This window comes from Notothenia rossii (assembly GCF_949606895.1).
Source record: "Notothenia rossii genome assembly, chromosome: 6".
Lineage (NCBI taxonomy): Eukaryota > Metazoa > Chordata > Actinopteri > Perciformes > Nototheniidae > Notothenia > Notothenia rossii.
Genome location: NC_136909.1, coordinates 48,892,302 through 48,910,403, shown reverse-complemented (window position 1 = coordinate 48,910,403; position 18,102 = coordinate 48,892,302). Strand labels below are relative to the sequence as shown.

Below are 18,102 nucleotides of genomic sequence, written 5' to 3'. Positions count from 1 at the left end.
AAAGACTGAAATGTTGACTTTATTTGATCATTTCAGTAAAAACACCAGACGCGCCGCGTTACGGCTCAGAAGCGTCCCAGAAGCGTAATATCGGGCAGGAAGTGGAACGTTGACAGCATCCGGCCCCCCCCCAAATAAACTAATTTGCACACCCTTTCACATCACTACATCGTCTCCACAACGACACGCACAATGGACGACGAAGTTTTTATATTGGAAGTGGAAAAACACTTGATTTTATCAACCCGGTATCAGGGCAAGAGGTGAACATGTGATGATTTACCATGCTGGGAGACGTGAATATGTCACGGTTTTGTCCCTTCAAAACGTGACAGTTACACGGTATTGTTAACCCATGTTAACCAGTGGAGAAATACCCGGAAGTGCCAAGCAAAGGCTCTACCGCGCCTATAGAGAACCGCAGTGACGCGTCGTAAAACCCGGAAGTAAACTTCTTCCAGTTCCTTCTTGAAAAACCAATGCAAATTCTCCATAGGATTTTGGAAAATAGCTCGAAATAAGGTCTGTGGTTGACACACATTTAAGAGAGGGATCACGTTTTGTTCAGCCGGATAATCTCCACATGTCAACCCTACTTTTATAATTTCTGAATCATAAATCTAGTCGCCAAAAGCTAAATGCTAACGTTATGCTATAAACGAACTACAAGCCAGTACAGCAGCAGGGTCGCACGACTTCAACGTCACGCCAACTTAAGATCAAGATTAAGATTCAAAGATCGTTTGAACTGACTTGCACTTTGAACACTTTAAATTAAATATATTAACATTTTAAACTGTATACCCCGGTTATCTAGGCCCTTTTGGTTTTGTTTAATGTATACCACGTTTATCTAGGCCCTTTTTGTTTTTATGTATACATGTCACACTGTGGGAAACGATATTTCGATATTTCTGGATGTATAACACATGTAGAAGTTTTGACAATAAAGCTGAATTTGACTTTTGCATGCTTGCATATTTTAACAAAGCTTTTCATTTTAGCCACACTGAATTTAACTAGAAGTCATGGCTGTGTCAATTACCAGTCTGATATCGTTTTACAAAGATGATAAGAAGAGTGTAGACAGAGGAGAGAACCACTACAAGTCAGGACACGTAACAGTGCAGCCTAGATGAAGGTGTGCTTACCGGTGTTGTCAGGGCTAGCATGAGGGACAAGGTTTATAGTGTCGGTGAGTAGTGACTGTGGCTGTGAGGGAGTGTGGTCGTCTTTCAACCAGAAGGTTGTGGGTTCGATCCCAGCCCATGCAGTCAACATGTCGATGTATCCTTGGGCAAGATACTTAACCCTGAGTTGCTCCCGATGGCATGGCCAACAGTGTGTGAATATGTGTGAATGTTAGGTCCTAGAGTAAGGTACACTGCTCTGTATGAATGGGTGAATGACATGTAGTATGTAAAGCGCTTTAAGGGGTCTTAAAGACTGGATAAAGCGCTATATAAGTACAGTCCATTTACCATAGCAAGAGTACTGTTAACCTAGAGTTAATTTATTCACATTAATTCCCATCAACAAATCAATTGTATGTGTCACATGAAATCTTTATTAGGCAAGGCAAGGCAAGTTTATTTATATAGCACTTTTCAACACAAGGCAATTCAAAGTGCTTTACAAAAAATGAAAGACATTAAGAAAATGGCATTTAAAATCAGTCATTAAAAAGAAAAGCTAATAAAATAAACATTAAAAGAAAAAATACATGGATAAAAGTTACAGTGCAGTCTAAGATATGAATAGTTCAATTAAAAGCAGCGACAAAAAGAAAAGTCTTCAGCCTGGATTTAAAAGTAGTAAGAGTTGCAGCAGACCTGCAGGTTTCTGGGAGTTTGTTCCAGATATTTGGAGCATAATAACTGAATGCTGCTTCTCCATGTTTAGTTCTGACTCTGGGGGCAGGAAGCTGACCAGTCCCTGAAGACCTGAGAGATCTGGATGGTTCATAATTTAGCAGGAGGTCAGAAATGTATTTTGGGCCTAAACCATTCAGTGCTTTATAAACAGCAGCAGTATTTTGAAATCTATTCTTTGACACACAGGAAGCCAGTGTAAAGACTTCAGAACAGGAGTGATGTGATCCACTTTCTTAGTGTTAGTGAAGAACCAGTGTAAAGACTTCAGAACAGGAGCGATGTGATCCACTTTCTTAGTGTTAGTGAGGACTCGAGCAGCGGTGTTCTGAATCAGCTGCAGCTTTCTAATATATTTTTTAGTGAGACCTGTGAAGACACCATTGCAGTAGTCCAGTCTACTGAAGATAAAAGCATGGACACGTTTTTCCAAATCCTGCTGTGACATTAGTCTTTTAATCCTAGATATGTTCTTTAGGTGATAATAGGCTGATTTAGTAACTGTTTTAATGTGACTGTTGAAACCAATAACTAATGTAACCCGCTCACAAGAGAGCCCACCTCCGAAGATCGTGACTGGCTGAGGGACAGACTCGGGGGCAGGTTTTCAGGAATTTCTTGGCTTCTCTCCCCCGAGCCAGAAGAGGAACACTGCAGCTTGGAAACACTTACTGTTCCTGAAATTATCAAATCTGTTGGGCATCAGGGACCTGAGGCAATTGTGGCAAGCATGGCATTGTCTGAGGAGCAACAGAGGGCAATTCAGGTGGCTACCACTGGTCTGCGAACCAACCCAAACTGGCATTTGTTCAGGAAAGGAAGGTTGACTGCCAGCAACTTTGGAGCTGTCCTGAGGTCAAAGCGTGTGACTGCTTCCTTTATTGCCAGGGTGCGAGGGCAACAACAGGCCCTTGATGGTGTTTTGTCTGTACAGTGGGGGACTATGAATGAATGTGAGGGTGTCAGGGCATTCACGACTGCAACCCAGATGCAGGTCCATGAGTCAGATTTGTGGCTCTCCCTATCAGGATTGTTGGGGGCATCTCCAGATGGTCTGGTAGGGTCTTCCGCTGTGCTGGAGGTAAATTGTCCCAACGGAGCCAGGGAAATGACAATTAGTGAAGCATTGCAAATCAAGGGCTTCTGTGTCAGTAAGGAAGGAGAAACATTAAGCCTGCGTGAGGAACATCCTTACTGGCACCAAGTGCAAGGTCAGCTTCACCTCACTGCAAGAAAGAAGAAGAAATAAAAAAATTGTGATTTTTTTTTTTATTTACATTTACTCGCCTTTGCAATGTTGTGGTTGTTAGAGTGTTAGGTTTCCTGTCAGCTCGTCTGTTGGGAAGATATAAAATATTAGTTTCATGGAAGTCACACCGTCACATATAAGAGCATTAAGACATACAGTACATAGGCTAAAACAAAACATCTAAAGATATAACCTTGCACTTCGATAAGTCTCGGGAACATTTTCACTATTTTGACATTTTTATAGATGAAAATTGAACTAAAGAAATAAATGGTAGACTAATCCATATTGAAAATAGGTGTCAGCTGCTACACTAATTATAATAGTTATATTTCTTAATTAATTAAGATAAGATATTACTGTATTGATCCCAATTTGGGAAATGTTTGTGTTGCAGCAGCATAACAAGAAAAACAAAATATAAGTTATTATATATACAAAAGTATGTGAGGGATGGAATATTAAATTGAATATAAATGTAAAATGTACATGTGATTTTACGTCCAAGAGAAGCTATGGAGCCGAGAATTCTCTGCCAGCCAGAGGTGATTTGTTATTAGTTCAATATGTCAAACTGATTTCCCTGACTACAATCTTTAGTTACATGGTGAAACGTTATGCTGCTTGTACTAATTAGACTTATCATATAAGCCACGCAGGTTTTAATAGGATGTATTCATTATCTTTACTTATGTTGCGGTCTTTTCAGCAGCGCCCTCTCTAAAACGGCGATACAGTCACTCCCCATCATTTACATTTCACCGTGACATGGACAAATATGTAACGTCAGCTCACCTCATGACACGAATCCAGACTCCCCTTTGGAAAACATCGGCCGGGAAACGATAGAACAAGCACGTTTCATGCGAAGACCTGTGGCTGCGTAGCTAACTAGTGTAGCGCTAGCTTTAGCTAACGTTAGCTAACGAAACGAACTACAGAGTAAAATTGGAAAACACTGGTAATTCATTATTCTATCATTTGTAAAACTACGGTGTTAAAAACGACAATTTCAAAAATGCAGATTCTAATGGTCAGATATAGATATACAGATACTAAAGATATGCAGGTACTTGCTTTCAAGAAGAACACAGGGGAAAACAAACTTAGCGGGAGTGTTTACGTGTTCGGCGTAATGACGTAAAACGGCCTCGACAATTTCTGTAGTCCTATTCAGCCACTCGGTAACAACCATCGTTTTTCAGACACGTAAACTCTTCAAAAATCCCCAGTGGGCTCACTGCTGATGTATTTAATGTCGTAGAACAAAACGTGATTTCTCTCTTAAATTTGTGTCAACCACAGACCTTATTTCGAGCTATTTTCCAAAACCCTATGGAAAAAATGCATTGCTTTTTGAGGAAGGAACCGAAAGTGCTAAAAATGCTAACTTACTTCCGGGTTTTACGATGCGTCACTGCGGTTCTCTATTGGTCGGTTTTTATTGTCAAAATCAGAAGTTTTTAATTTATTTTTTAATCCTCACACTCGATTTTGCCGATGTTCTTGTGGCCCTAGCTGGTCGACACCTTTTTCAGCAGAAACAAAGGCTACATTCATGTATTACATCGATGTTAATCCCCTTCAAGCGTGACAGTTACACGGTATTGTTAACATGGAGAAATACCCGGAAGTGCCAAGCTAATGGTCTACCGCGCCTATTGGTCGGTTTTTATTGTCAAAATTAGATGTTTTTAATCAATTTTTTAATCGTCACACTCGATTTCACCGATTTTCTTGTGGCCCTAGCTGGTCGACACCTCTTTTAGCAGAAACAAAGGCTACGATGTTAATCCATTTGTGTTGTTGTGGAAATACCGGACGTGACGTTGTGTGATCGCTTAGCAACTGAACTCCGTGAAAAATAAACACCACTAAGGTTCAAGGGTCAAGGGTTTTTGTTATCAGATGCTAGCTACAGTGTAATTTTGGCATTTCAAACCTTAGATCCCGAGCTCCTCCAACAGTGCAACATAATATAAATAGGACATAATAAGAAAATAAATAAAGATAGATAAAAAATAGTGCAAAATGCACCACTTTTGGTTCAAATGATGAAACCAGTAGATTCATTCATTTATTTATTTTTGTTGCCCCAGCTAAATCGATGTTAATCCATTTATGCGGTTGTGGAATTACTGTACGTTACATTGTGCGGTCGCGTAGTAAGTGAACACCATGCTACCGATTACTATCCGATGACCATGAACGCACCGGACATCGCCTACAACCTCCTCTCTGTCTGACTTCGTCAAGCAGGTAATGTGCTGCACCGCATGCCTCCAATATTTTAATGTTTATTGCAAGTAAATCCGTTGTAGTTACATATCTTTTTAAAGCACGAGCTAGCTAAACACATATTAGCTTTACTTGACCGGAGATATAGTGCAGTGGTGAGTCCTACAACCCGGAAGTGAGTTAGCATTTTACAACTATTGGTTCCCTCGTCTCAGAGTCAATGGGATTTCTCCATAGGATTTTGGAAAATAGCTCGAAATAAGATCTGTGGAAAACGAACCTGCTTGATAAATGCACCTTTTGTTCAGCCGGATAATCTCCACATATCTACCCTACTTTTATAATTTTCGAATCATAAATCTAATGGCCAGAAGCAAAATGCTAACGTTATGCTATAAACGAACTACAGACCATGGATGTATAATAAGAACCTTTAGAATAATTACTTTTAGAAGTACACCAAAACAAACCAAACCAAAGCAAGATCAAACAGCACTTTTAAGAGCCTTTTTCAATTTCTTCTCTTCTCCCTCCTCAGAGCTATATTCCCTACATTTCTTCCTGTCTTCTCCCCATTTTTACCATCTTCATCTCTGTCTCTTTACCACTTTCTCTTTTGTATTTATACGCATGCAAACACACACACCTGTGTGTGTTTAGATTTCTAGTTCCTGAAATGGCTGCTAAACAAGGCTAGGAACAGCTAGAAGATGCCATTTTCCTTGCCGATTTACTTTGTAAACAACTGAAGGTACATTTTTTTATTTCAATTGTATTGGTTTTGTGCCCGATGTACTGATTAGGTTGATTGATTATGTGCTTGTAATTTTGTAATGCTTGTAAGTGAATAGGAATACACTGGGAATGAAAAGCAGCTTGTTGTGAAAATGCATGACTACTTTATTGAAGGAGGAAGAAGACAGGGCCAGAGCAGCATCTAACAGGAGCAGAATCCGCTGGGTTGGCAAAGATGCTCAGGGGTGTCCTCTAAAAAGGAGGAGCAGAAGTGGGGCAACCTGCCGACGTACTAAAGGTTCGTGCATGTATACAGGTATTCATGATTAACATATCATTTTTGTTTTGATTGTTCGCAACATTATTGGTACAGCATGTTTCAGCTTAGAGAGGTATTGAACAAATATATGTTATTCCGTCGTACATATAAAAATAGGCCATTGTAATAAATAGTTAGAGTTGGTTAGAACTGTTAGAACTCTTTTAATGCATAACATTTGCCTGCGATTGCCTCCTGTTATTATCTGTTACCAATATATCTATTATTATTATTTGTAAGCCAGAACTGTTGCCATTGACAGTCCAGTGACTGTGGAACCAGCTGGAGCAACCTCTGCAGTACCCCCTCAGCTTTTTGGTAGGATGACATTTACTATCATTGAAAGTTAGGAAATGTGTCAACATAACATCAAACGAATACGTGATGCAATATAAGTACGCTTTTGTGATGCTGAACCTTTTCTTTTTTGTTTGTTTCCAGAAGATGAGATTCAGCAATTGCAGGAGCTTTTGGTTGATCAACCATCAAACTCTTCCTCATGGTGCCTGCGCCAAAGTGCTGCCCAATTGGAGTGGCAAAAGGCAAGGTCCCATCACTTGGACAGCTTGCTGTCTTCAACTATGGTACCGGAAAGGAGATGCTCACATTGCTCCGCTCCTGCGGTCCTTCGCTGCAGAGAATGCATGCCCCTTGAATGGTTGTGTCATGACTGTGACATTTCTAAACACAGCATACACACCCTTCATATCAGGGAGTCCTTCAATGAAGGATATTTCAAATGTATTCCCCCAACAATGTCACTAGTCAAGACAAATGACATGTTCACTTTGAGACACCAAGGTATTTCACTTAACACAATTTAGCCCCAAGTGGTTATTTTATAACTTTCCTAATGTGCTGGTAGTTTAAGACATATTTTTAACCTCTCTTCACAGATCGTCTTCTGCCCACTGGTAGGCCTTCACACTCGTGTAACCCTGAAGGTGTTACAGAGTCTATAGGCAGGCCTGTCATTTTCCTCTGTATTAATGGTATGATTTTAAGTGTTCTTTTTGTCACCCTAATACAGGTAATGAATGCGATTGTTTTTACTTAACTGTATTTGTTATTAGGGCGTTATGATTTGCATCTCCCCAAGAGGGTGTGCAACACATGCCATTACGAATGGACACCTGATTGGGGAGACCTCATTAGAAGCGGTCACTGGCCAGCTTCTGTGAACTGAGACACGTTATATTCCACGGATGTCTTCAAATCTTTTGAGGACCTGAAGACTGTGGCACCAGGTTTGTCCAGACAGGCCTTTTTACAGATGCTGGAACGGGGGACACAGCATTATGGAAGGGTAAGATGACTTTCACTGAGTATTGCATAAGTAGAGGGCATTGTGAAAGGATGCATTTTATTTTGTGTAGATGAAACATGTTGATTGGAAATATGTTTGTCAAAATAACTAAATTGAAAAGCTTACAATGTTACTGAAAGTAGTTTAACTAGTGTTACATTAGAGCTAAAAACCTAGCACTGGTAGATGTAGGACATACTGTATAAGATCAAACATACAGTATCATAATCCAACTTTTGTTCTTTACTGAAGAACAGAATTTGTATGATGAAAAACATTGTGCTCTTCTGTGGGAAAAAATAGGATTATGTATTGTATTGTACTCATAGCCGTGGGAACATGTTTCAAATGGGGGATGGTGTGGGGATGACACCAGGGCCGGTTCTGACCAATTTGCTGCCCTAGGCAAGATTTTAGGTGGCAATGAAAAACCTCTACAAAAGACCAATACACTACAAAAAGAGAAACGTATTGACATGGTGGACAGCTTATATAAAAAGGCTTCAAATGTATTTAGTATTGCACAAACATGTTTTAATTGGGGGGTGGACTTCACATCCTCTAGGGGTATCCGGGGGTGCACCCCCGGGAAGATTTTGTTGAACATATTCAAGTAAAATGCTTCAATCTGGTGCACTTTGAGCACCCAATTACTAGAGACTAGTGATGTGTCGGTCGCGAACGAGCCGATTCTTTTGAACGGCTCTTTGGTATGAACGAGGGGAACCGAGTCGTACTTGGTGAGAGCCGTTCTTGTTATCGTTCAATTGTTAGTCCGCACTCACTGCCTGCCAAAATCCACTCGCCTGTTAAAAAGCTTGATTTTGTTCCCCAAACGTATTCTGTGAAGACCCGCCCCTACTCTGATTAGTAGGTTTCAGCAGGAGGAGTGAGATGGGGTGGGTCTTAACGGAATACGCGAGAGAGAGAAGTCATAACATGTGGTAGGCTACAGGACAGGTAGACGACGTGTTTTTCGGATGGAAAATGAGCCAAAGGCGAAAACGCAGCAGCATTTTGATGCACTTCAACCAAAAAAGCGCACCATTTGTAAAGGCAAAATATCCTTTAAAGCAGGGCCAACAAATGATCTCCATCGCCACTTAAAAACACAGTATCTAATATTAAGAGTTGCGTGAATTTCATTCAAGGCAAGGCAACTTTATTTACTTAACAAATACGGAGGGTAAATTCAAAGTAGTACATTCACGGACATGAATGACATGGATATGGCGCCACCTTGTGTCGTGTTTACAAAGCAGATTATTGACATTAGGTCTAGCAATACAGTCAATCATTATCCTGGTGATTATTTCACAGACAAACCAAGTAACCCTGCCAAAAAAAACGGCTCTTTTGAACGGCTCTTTTGAACGGCTCTTTGAAAGGAACGGAGCCATAAGATCCGGCTCCCTTCAAAGAGCCATAAATCCCATCACTACTAGAGACTGATCTAGGTACAATTCTAAACACCCATATGAAAAAGATCAGTTTGCATTTTATTAATCAAATCATATAAACATAACCAATAACCTACCATAACCAATAACAAATAAATGTAGGCTAACTTATTTTATTTTTGAGGTTCATTTATATCTCATTTTAACAGTTAACATTTATTTATGCATATTTTTAAATCTCTCCGGTTTTAAACAATATTTTAGATTTACTATAGTATACATTGGAATGATTTCAAACCTGTTTTTATTTATCCTAATAATTATAAAGGTGTGCTTCTTTACTTAATTATGTCCTCCACCAGGGGGTGCTGCAGCACCCTCAGCACCCCTACTTCCCACGGCCCTGATTGTACTGTAGAGCAGAGGTTCTCAATTGTTTTGCAGCCAAGGACCCCTTACAAGATAGAGAATACACCAAGGACCCCCTCATTCTGATTTATGATTTTGGGCTATATAAATAAAAATGTACTTGACTTGACATGTATGTCCCTTGGAATAATCTGACGTAGCCTATTTTTTTACACTTCTATAGTCTTAGTTATGTGAAAGAACAACACAAGAGAAATGTATTAGAAAGATATTAGATATGTATTAAAAATATTTGCACCATCTCAACACAGAATACCCATAAAACAAACAATCAATTAGCTGCAAGTAACACTGTACCTAAACAAAATATCAAAGGGAAATCAAGAGAAAAGTGATAATTTGAAGTGCATTTCAGAACATACACACACAAACACACACACACATAAAGATGAAACATCAAGTGTTTCACTCTTAGTTAAAAATTAAATGATTTATAAAAGTCTAATCACAAAATAAATGCAAGCTATAAACAATTGAACACATGCCTGCATTGCAACATATATTAAGTAAATTGCAAAACAACTGCAACTGCATTGTTACAATCCCAAACCACTACTTGTAATGGCAGCCAGCTCTGGACACTATTGGAGTGATGCAAGGCAGTCCATGAAGCTGATTGCTTCTCTCTGCAAGTGAAGACACACATATCAAACTAAATCATCAAATGCAACATATCTGACATTTCTGTTACACACACACACACACACACACACACACACACACACACACACACACACACACACACACACACACACACACACACACACACACACACACACACACACACACACACACACACACACACACACACACACACACACACACACACACACACACACACACACACACACACACACACACACACACACACACACACACACACACACACAGACAGATAGAGATAGCATGCTCTTACCATTAATGTGAGATATGGGCCCGTCTCTCGCTGCACAACTTCTCCATCCTTGGAGAAGTAGATGAGAGGCATACACGTAGGTCGTTCTCCACTTCCATCCGAGCCCTGTACTTGGTCTTCATGGAGGTCAGCGCTGAGAATGATGACTCGCACAGGTATGTGGTTGGAAAGGGGAGCAACACCCGCATGGCAACAGCAGCGATTTCCGGATACTCCTGTTCAACTGAAGGCCAAAAGTCCACATAACCCCCTTGGCCGAACCGGATTCTCAGCGTCCCGTCGTATGCCAGGTCCAGCAGCTCCTCCTCTGCTTTTCCACTGAGACCCCGCGCTGATGTATGGGCAACGAAGGGGTCGCGCACCCAGTCCCAGGCATCGGTGTCAACGTCAGTGAAATAGTCATTGAAATAGTCACCAAGGGAGGCAAGATGCAAACCGATTGTATTTTTCACAATCTCAGCTGGTATTTGGTTTGTGTCCAAAAACTCTGTGAGTTGGGGGAACATGTCTGTAATGCCATTTTGCACCCGCCTTCTCCAGATCGCTGTTTTGGCACGGAATGACTTCATTTTGTCGCTTACCTCCAGGATAGAGGCATATCTGCCTTGAACGGACAAACTGAGATCGTTCAATGAGTTGAACACATCTGCGAGGTAGGCAAGCTGTGCGATCCATTCGGGGTCCGAGAAGAGTGCTGCAGTGGTTGGCTTGTCATTCTGGATGAACTCACAAAGCTCTGAGCGCAGTTCGTACACCCGCTGTAGCACTTTTCCACGGGAGAGCCAACGCACCTCTGAATGGAACAGCAGGGTGTCCTGTCCTGCGCCCATCTCCCTGCAGAGCTGGCCGAATAAACGGGACTGCAGTGGCTTACACTTGATGTGGTTGACCACAGATACCACCGTGCTGAGAACGGAGTGTAGCTCAGGACTCAATGATTTTGATGCCAGAGCCTGCCTGTGCAGCATGCAGTGGGTAGCTATCATCATTGGATTGCGCTCCTTGGCACGAGCAACCACCCCACTCTTGCGTCCGGTCATGGCAGCTGCCCCATCCGTGCAAATCGCAATGCAATTCTCCCAACTCACATTGCCAGTCTCCATGAACATATCTATAACATTGAAAATCTCCTCACCTGTTGCTCGCCCCGTCAACTCTTGACAAAATAAAAAATCTTCCTGAATCCTTCCTTCCCACGGGTAGCGAACCAGCGCGATGAGCTGCGCAGAGCCGGACACATCAGTGGACTCATCCAATTGAACCGCGAATTTAGAACCTCTCAGTCTTTCCAGCAGTTGTGATTTGATATCAGCAGACATGTCCTCAATTCGTCGTCTGATGGTGTCATTTGACAGAGGTACACTTCTCAATTTGGCAGCCGCATCTTTCCCCACCATCACCTCACACAGATCCACCGCAGCAGGGAGCAGCAGTTCCTCCGCTATTGTGTGGGGCTTTCGCGCCTTAGCAATCCTCTGCGCTACCAGGTAGGAGGCCCGCTGCGCTTTAGCAGAAACAGACGTAACATTAACCATCCGTTGTTGTTGCTGGCGGTAGTCCTCGCCCTTCCTCTCAAAAAAAGCCCGGTCTTTTTTTGCATAATCTGGATGCTTGGTCTCGAGGTGCCTCTTCAATTTGGCAGGCTTCATTGCCTCATTGGCAAGACACCGCAGGCATATCAGACATTTCGGTTTCCCTTCCACTTCAATAAATCCATATTGGAGATACTCCTCATCGTATTTCCTTACTTTTGTTTTTTGTTTTTCATTTACTTCATTTGTAGCCGTAACCGGTCGTTTTAAAAATCTGTCCATCTTCGTTGTATGCTAGCCGTGTTATATCTCTATGATGCTAGCAGCGGCACTCTCTGACTGACGTACCAGTTAATGTTGTTTCCACGGTAACGGGTGACACGCTTGATTTTTAAATGTATAGATGTGTTAGATTAGAACGTAATCTATGAACTATTTTAGATTAAAAAAAGAAAAATATTATTTGTTGAACTATGAAGCCTTTTGTAAAAAAAAAAAAAAAGAAAAAAAATGATATGATAATTTAAATTAATGAATCTGAAAACTTTTAACGGACCCCCTGGCAGAGTGCCACGGACCCCCGGGGGGTCGCGGACCCCACTTTGAGAACCACTGCTGTAGAGAAAGTAGAGTCATGGTGCATAATTATGACAAAAGCTGAAATAATGCTCCTTCTCTTACAGCATCTGCCAATCCTAACCTGACCTTCACTTTTCAGGATATCGTGTGTTAGGGATACTCCTAATAGCCCCCCTCTTGCCTCCAACCACTGTGAAAGTCTTCCTGTTTCCTCGTATTATTCTGACATGTGTAAGGTAACAATTTTGCTTCTCAAACTTCCAGACAGGAAAAATCCATGGAGATGTCTTCCAAAGAAGCTTTCTGGATTATATGGCCTGCCAGTACGAGTGCCAGAAAATTATGTGTGAGGAACCCTTCTCATGCCCAGCTTCTACTCCCAAAATGTTGGCTGTGTCAGTGGATGGGAATAGGAAACAGTACCGTTTCCGACAGTCAGAGAGGTACATCTTTTTTGTATGTCAATTGAATTTAAGAAGTAGCCTATCAATGATCAGGGTGTCCGTGGGGTCTTAAAAAGTATTAAAAGTTGATAAATCAATTTAGCGAAAATTAAGGCTATTAAAAAGTATTACAAAGTATTAAACGGCATTTTCCAAGGTATTAAGAAGTCCCACGGCAACGACAACATGAAACACCCTTTAATTTACTGAAACGACATGTCGGGAAACCCCCTCAAGGCGGCCCCATGCATAGCGCGCCGTAAAATGCTGCTTCTTATTTTAAGTTTCGTTGCCTTGCTCCGCTCTGTGGGGGGGGTCCCAAGGTGGGTATACCGGCATACGCAACGCTCTAGGGGTCCAACGGCTCCGTGTGTAAGCCCAATATGATCATTTTCTGATAACGATGAAATAGCCCGCCTCCCTCTCCCCACGTCTCCTGCTGCTGCTGGGCTGTCAGAAGAGGGGGAGGAAAAGAGAAGCAGGCACCGTTTATTAAATATTATTATACAGAGAACAGAGTCGTTATCAATTTGTTTTAAAGCTCAATAAATAACAAAGAAGACCTCTGATCGGCACTTTTCTAATTTTGTACGGAAGATTTAAACTTTAACAGACATGTTGACCGGCGGAACATTTTTTTTAACGGAAACTCTGCCGCACGGTTCCCTCGTCCCTTGGAAGAGGCGGAGAGGTGGGTGTTTTTCATCTGCTGGTGGACTACCTGAGAGATATACAGCAGGAGAACACGCCGTCCACCGCGGAGAATAAGCAAAAGGGCAACCATGGCAACCATGCTCAGGGGTCTTCTTCGCTGCTTTTGGTGTATTTTGTGGCGGCAGCAGCGCCACTTACAGGCCTGGCATATGTACTACAGCGTTTCCAGCATTTCCAGTGGCCTAGTGTTAACGGACACATTAATGAATCGAATGCGTGTGAACGGAAGACTTTTTTGCGTTTGCGTATGCGTTTTACCGTATGCGTCCTCGTGGGGCCGGGGTCTAAGCCAACAGTCCGACAGTCACAGAGGTACATCTTTTTTGTATGTCAATTGAATTTAAGAAGTAGCCTATTAATGATGATGATAATAATGGATTGAATATTTATTTTTTAATTTAGGATCGATTAACCACTTTTTAAAGGGCCGTTCATCATGGAAGACTCGGCTGTCACAGACTTTGTTGACAAAGTCAGAACAAATGTAAAATGTGTAAGCACAACATTTTTTTTCCGATCATTTTTCTAGCCTTTACTTGTTTTGAGAGTGTAACATTAAAATGTCTTTAATTATAGACCCCAGGAAAAGGTACATGTGGTACCAGCCAGTGGTCAGCTGCTCGAGAGACAGCAAGAAGAGCCAGCAGGCTTGATGAAGAGGGTTTAGAGGTGGCTGTATGTAGACATGGAGTGCTACTGAAAGCTCTCAACATGTTCAGAGGAGAAATATTTGCCTACCTCTTGTTCCTTCAAACGTGCATTTTTATTGCACAGATATTGCTTGTAAATACTGGCCCTACCTCGAGAAAGTGGCAAAGACAATGCCAGAACTGCGACCTTTGCTGAGCATGCAACCGTTTCTCTCGGTCATGCATGCCCACTCTTATATTATTGTGATTGTAAGAATTTCTTTTTACTAATCTATGACATATAATATATGTGTATTTGTTAGATTGTGTGGAGTGGGAGAAATTTGGAGGGTGCTGGTTCGACGGCCGGGGAAGAAGTGGAGATGGTGAACAGCTTTCTGTCACGTTGTGCCATCACAACTAAGTACATGACAAAATCAGGTATGTCCTCTTGTCATTAGACCAACATAATTCTGTCTGGAAGTTATTATCCATCTCTTACTTTACTTTATCTTTGTCTTTGATGTACCGTAATTTTCGGACTATAAGCCGCGCCTTTTTCCCCATTTTTCGACGCTGCGGTTTATATAACGGTGCGGCTAATCTATGGATTTTTACAGCTAACGGCCACCACCTTTAACTCTATGGGCTCTATGGCCGGTCCGCGGACCCCCTCCTTTAAGCGGCGGGTTCCAGCAGGAAAAGCTGGAGGCCGGAAAAGAGTGACACAGGTAGCGCGCAAAAGTAAAAGTGGAACCGAGAGTGGTATGCCGCTGCTGCGGCTTATATTCAGGTGCGCCTTATAGTCCAAAAATTACGGTAGTCTGTTTCAACATTGTTATTTAATGTATAGTATTAACACCTATGTTTTCTTTGTCCTCAAACTGTGTTTCTTGTTATTTACCCAAGACAACACATCAGGCGACAATCAGTCTCTCCAGATGTCCATTGAGCAGCTATTTCTAGGGCTGTGCCAAAAGAAAGCCTGCCTCTCTATAGACAGACTGGTAAGTTATTATTATTCAGTTGCAGTCATGTAATTAAAAAATTCCATTGAACATTGTTTCTGTAATCTTTTTTACAATTACGTCATATAGACAGCAATAAGATTTGGCAGTTGCGTCGCAAAAGGTTAAGGGAGGAAAAGACCAAACTCTTAGCGGCAATACGCCAGTACAACACCGGACAGCCTCCTGAAGGAGAAATCCAGGAAGAAGAGGTGGAGAGAAGACTGTCTGCAGAACAGCAAACAACAGACAGTCTAATATGGCCATGGGAAGTGCAAATTGATGGTAAGAGCTTCTCTTGTTTGTGTTTATATAATATGTTTATTTTCTGGCACTAAGCAAGACCTATAACACCAGCTTCCCAGTCAATGGACACTGGTCACTTATCCTACTGGTGCATGTCTTGGTCGGTAATGGTATGCTTGCTGTTCCTCTCTCTTCAGAATCGGTGTCCATTTTGGCCCAAAAAAAAGTATTTGATGCCTACATGGGCAAAAGGAGACTTGTGGAGGAGAGGGCCATAATTGTGAGGGAGATGAGGCAGCACTGCCTTTATCTGAGAAGTCAGGCTGACAAGATCAGGATGCAGATGCAACATGTGTCATGTGGAGGACATAGTGGTAAATTCCATGATGCCATAACCAAATACTACTTAACATCCACAGTGTGTACTAGTAACAAAAATTAGATGCCTTTTCACTATTCTATTCTCTATGTTCTGCCCTAGACATGACTCAAGAAGGGAGAGATGGATTAGCTAGTCTTCTAAAGAAAAGACTTGCTGACGTGGACACACACATCCAACATCTTTCTTCGGCCTACAGCCTGGCAATCGGACCAAATGCCCCTCAATGGCCTGATGATTCTGTGGAGAACCATGACCAAGACAGTGACATCAGTGATGACAGTGAGGAAGACCCTGATGAGGACATCACACACACCCTACCCCCACCTTGAGGAAAGGACGCTAGGGCACTGCGCCTCTCTCCCCCACCCTACCCCCTCCTTGAGGAAAGGATGCTGGGGTACAGCGCCTCTCTCCCCCACCCTACCCTGAAGGGGTGGCCAACCAGTTAGAGGTTGAGAGCCAATAATTTCCCTGCGTTACTGCAAAGAGCCACATCATACAGATAGGCACACATGCTGGGTGTATGTCCCCCCACCTCTCTCTCTCCTTTCTGTGTGCTCCCTCAATCTCTTCCTCTATGTGCCAGTCTCTCTCACACATAGAACATGAACATCTAAACATTTACAATAATTGACCCACACACTCAGACACACCCTCCCTCACACAGACACACATACCTCTGCTCAGTCAGAATTCTTGTTAATGTCACACACCATGATATTGACTGAAATTTACTTAACCTCTCCTACCAGTATTAAGACCAGAGGCCAGTTATCGTCAGACAATAACATTGTGTGCACTCTCACACACAACTTCTCACTTCAAATAATGTGAAAAAAAGTTGTTATCTTACTATGCATGTTGCTTCTTTGAACTAAGTGAACATTCTGGAATGAATTGCCTTGAACAATCCTTAAAAATGTGGCTTGTGAGGAATATGTAAACGTTTGTATTTAAAACAAACCCATGACTATGGTTGGTTCAAACATTGCTATGTATTGTATTTTAGTTAATTCTCCTCACATGATAACTATCTCAACCTTTACCTAACCCTCTGACTGACAGAAGCTTTGCTGACAGAGATGCACTTTCTCTATTTTTTATTTCTTTACCACAATTCACCTATTCGGGAGTCCTTCTGTGTCAGCAACCAGCTTTCCGTGAGCAGGCCCTCTCTCACACTCACACACCTACAACTAGAAAGTGTTGCCGTTTAGGGTTGAAAACATTATATTGAGTTATTACGGTTTTATCTGAGTTATTATCTTCAGAAGCAGAACTCTCCCTTCACTGTCACATTGCGAGTGCAGTAAAGCCTGCCTCCGGTGCTGCAGGATCTGCATTCTGATTGGCTAAATCACTTCTATGTTGAAAACTCTGTAACGATTGGCCTGGAACTTGTGTGTTGTTTACCCTTTGTGAACTGGGATAAATATGCGCAAAAAAACACACAAAATAAAAATTCTATATGAATTGAAGTTCACAAACCATGGTTTACGTGTCAACTCACTAATTTCTTTGTTGATGTTCACATATCTGTTATCTGATTAAATAAATGCTATTTTAGCCCACTTCCTTCCAACTGGACAGATGTTATCCAATACCCATAGTCCGACAGGTATTCACCTGGCTTTCTTAAAGTAAAACAGGTACACAAGTTAACAAAATACTACATTTATTGTCATGTGTCTCACACTATGAATGTACCATTACAACAGCATTCGTCTACATATAAGAGGCAATGTAAGCTGTGTTTAAGTTCTGACACCCATGTGCAACATCTCAACTGGCTCATATCTTGTCTTATTAATGTTTCTCATAACTAATTGTATTAAAATAAACTCATTTTCCATCAACCAGCTTGTCACAGGAGTGTCAATGTTCGTCACACCCTCTGAATGTACCATTACAACAGCATTCAGCTACATATAAGAAAACATACAAGTGTGTCCAAGTTCCGACACCCTGTGTAACACCTCAACTGGCTCATATCAGAATCAGAAATCCTTTATTAGTCCCACAGCGGGGACATTTCCGCTTGTTACAGCTAAAGTGGCATAGCAGCTAAACAAAAGGCATACCACAGAATAAGCTAACATATTAATTA

The 18,102-nt window shown here is 41.7% G+C and overlaps 2 protein-coding genes across 2 annotated transcripts; one reads left to right on the top strand and one right to left on the bottom strand.

The window, feature by feature from the left end:
* Positions 1 to 6,100: 6,100 nt before the first annotated feature.
* Positions 6,101 to 17,851, top strand: LOC307042416 (uncharacterized protein). The gene is made up of 12 exons (XM_079686278.1): positions 6,101 to 6,109; positions 6,268 to 6,391; positions 6,653 to 6,730; positions 6,854 to 7,213; positions 7,309 to 7,404; positions 7,486 to 7,718; positions 12,839 to 13,017; positions 14,684 to 14,801; positions 15,270 to 15,367; positions 15,458 to 15,652; positions 15,811 to 15,987; positions 16,095 to 17,851. The coding sequence occupies exons 4-6, from the start codon at positions 6,994 to 6,996 to the stop codon at positions 7,596 to 7,598; spliced, it is 429 nt and encodes a 142-aa protein (XP_079542404.1). The 5' UTR covers positions 6,101 to 6,109; positions 6,268 to 6,391; positions 6,653 to 6,730; positions 6,854 to 6,993; the 3' UTR covers positions 7,599 to 7,718; positions 12,839 to 13,017; positions 14,684 to 14,801; positions 15,270 to 15,367; positions 15,458 to 15,652; positions 15,811 to 15,987; positions 16,095 to 17,851.
* LOC307042415 (SCAN domain-containing protein 3-like) lies at positions 7,734 to 12,847 on the bottom strand. The gene is made up of 2 exons (XM_079686277.1): positions 10,464 to 12,847; positions 7,734 to 10,173 (listed from the first exon to the last, which is right to left on the bottom strand). The coding sequence occupies exon 1, from the start codon at positions 12,275 to 12,277 to the stop codon at positions 10,466 to 10,468; it is 1,812 nt and encodes a 603-aa protein (XP_079542403.1). The 5' UTR covers positions 12,278 to 12,847; the 3' UTR covers positions 7,734 to 10,173; positions 10,464 to 10,465.
* Positions 17,852 to 18,102: the final 251 nt, after the last annotated feature.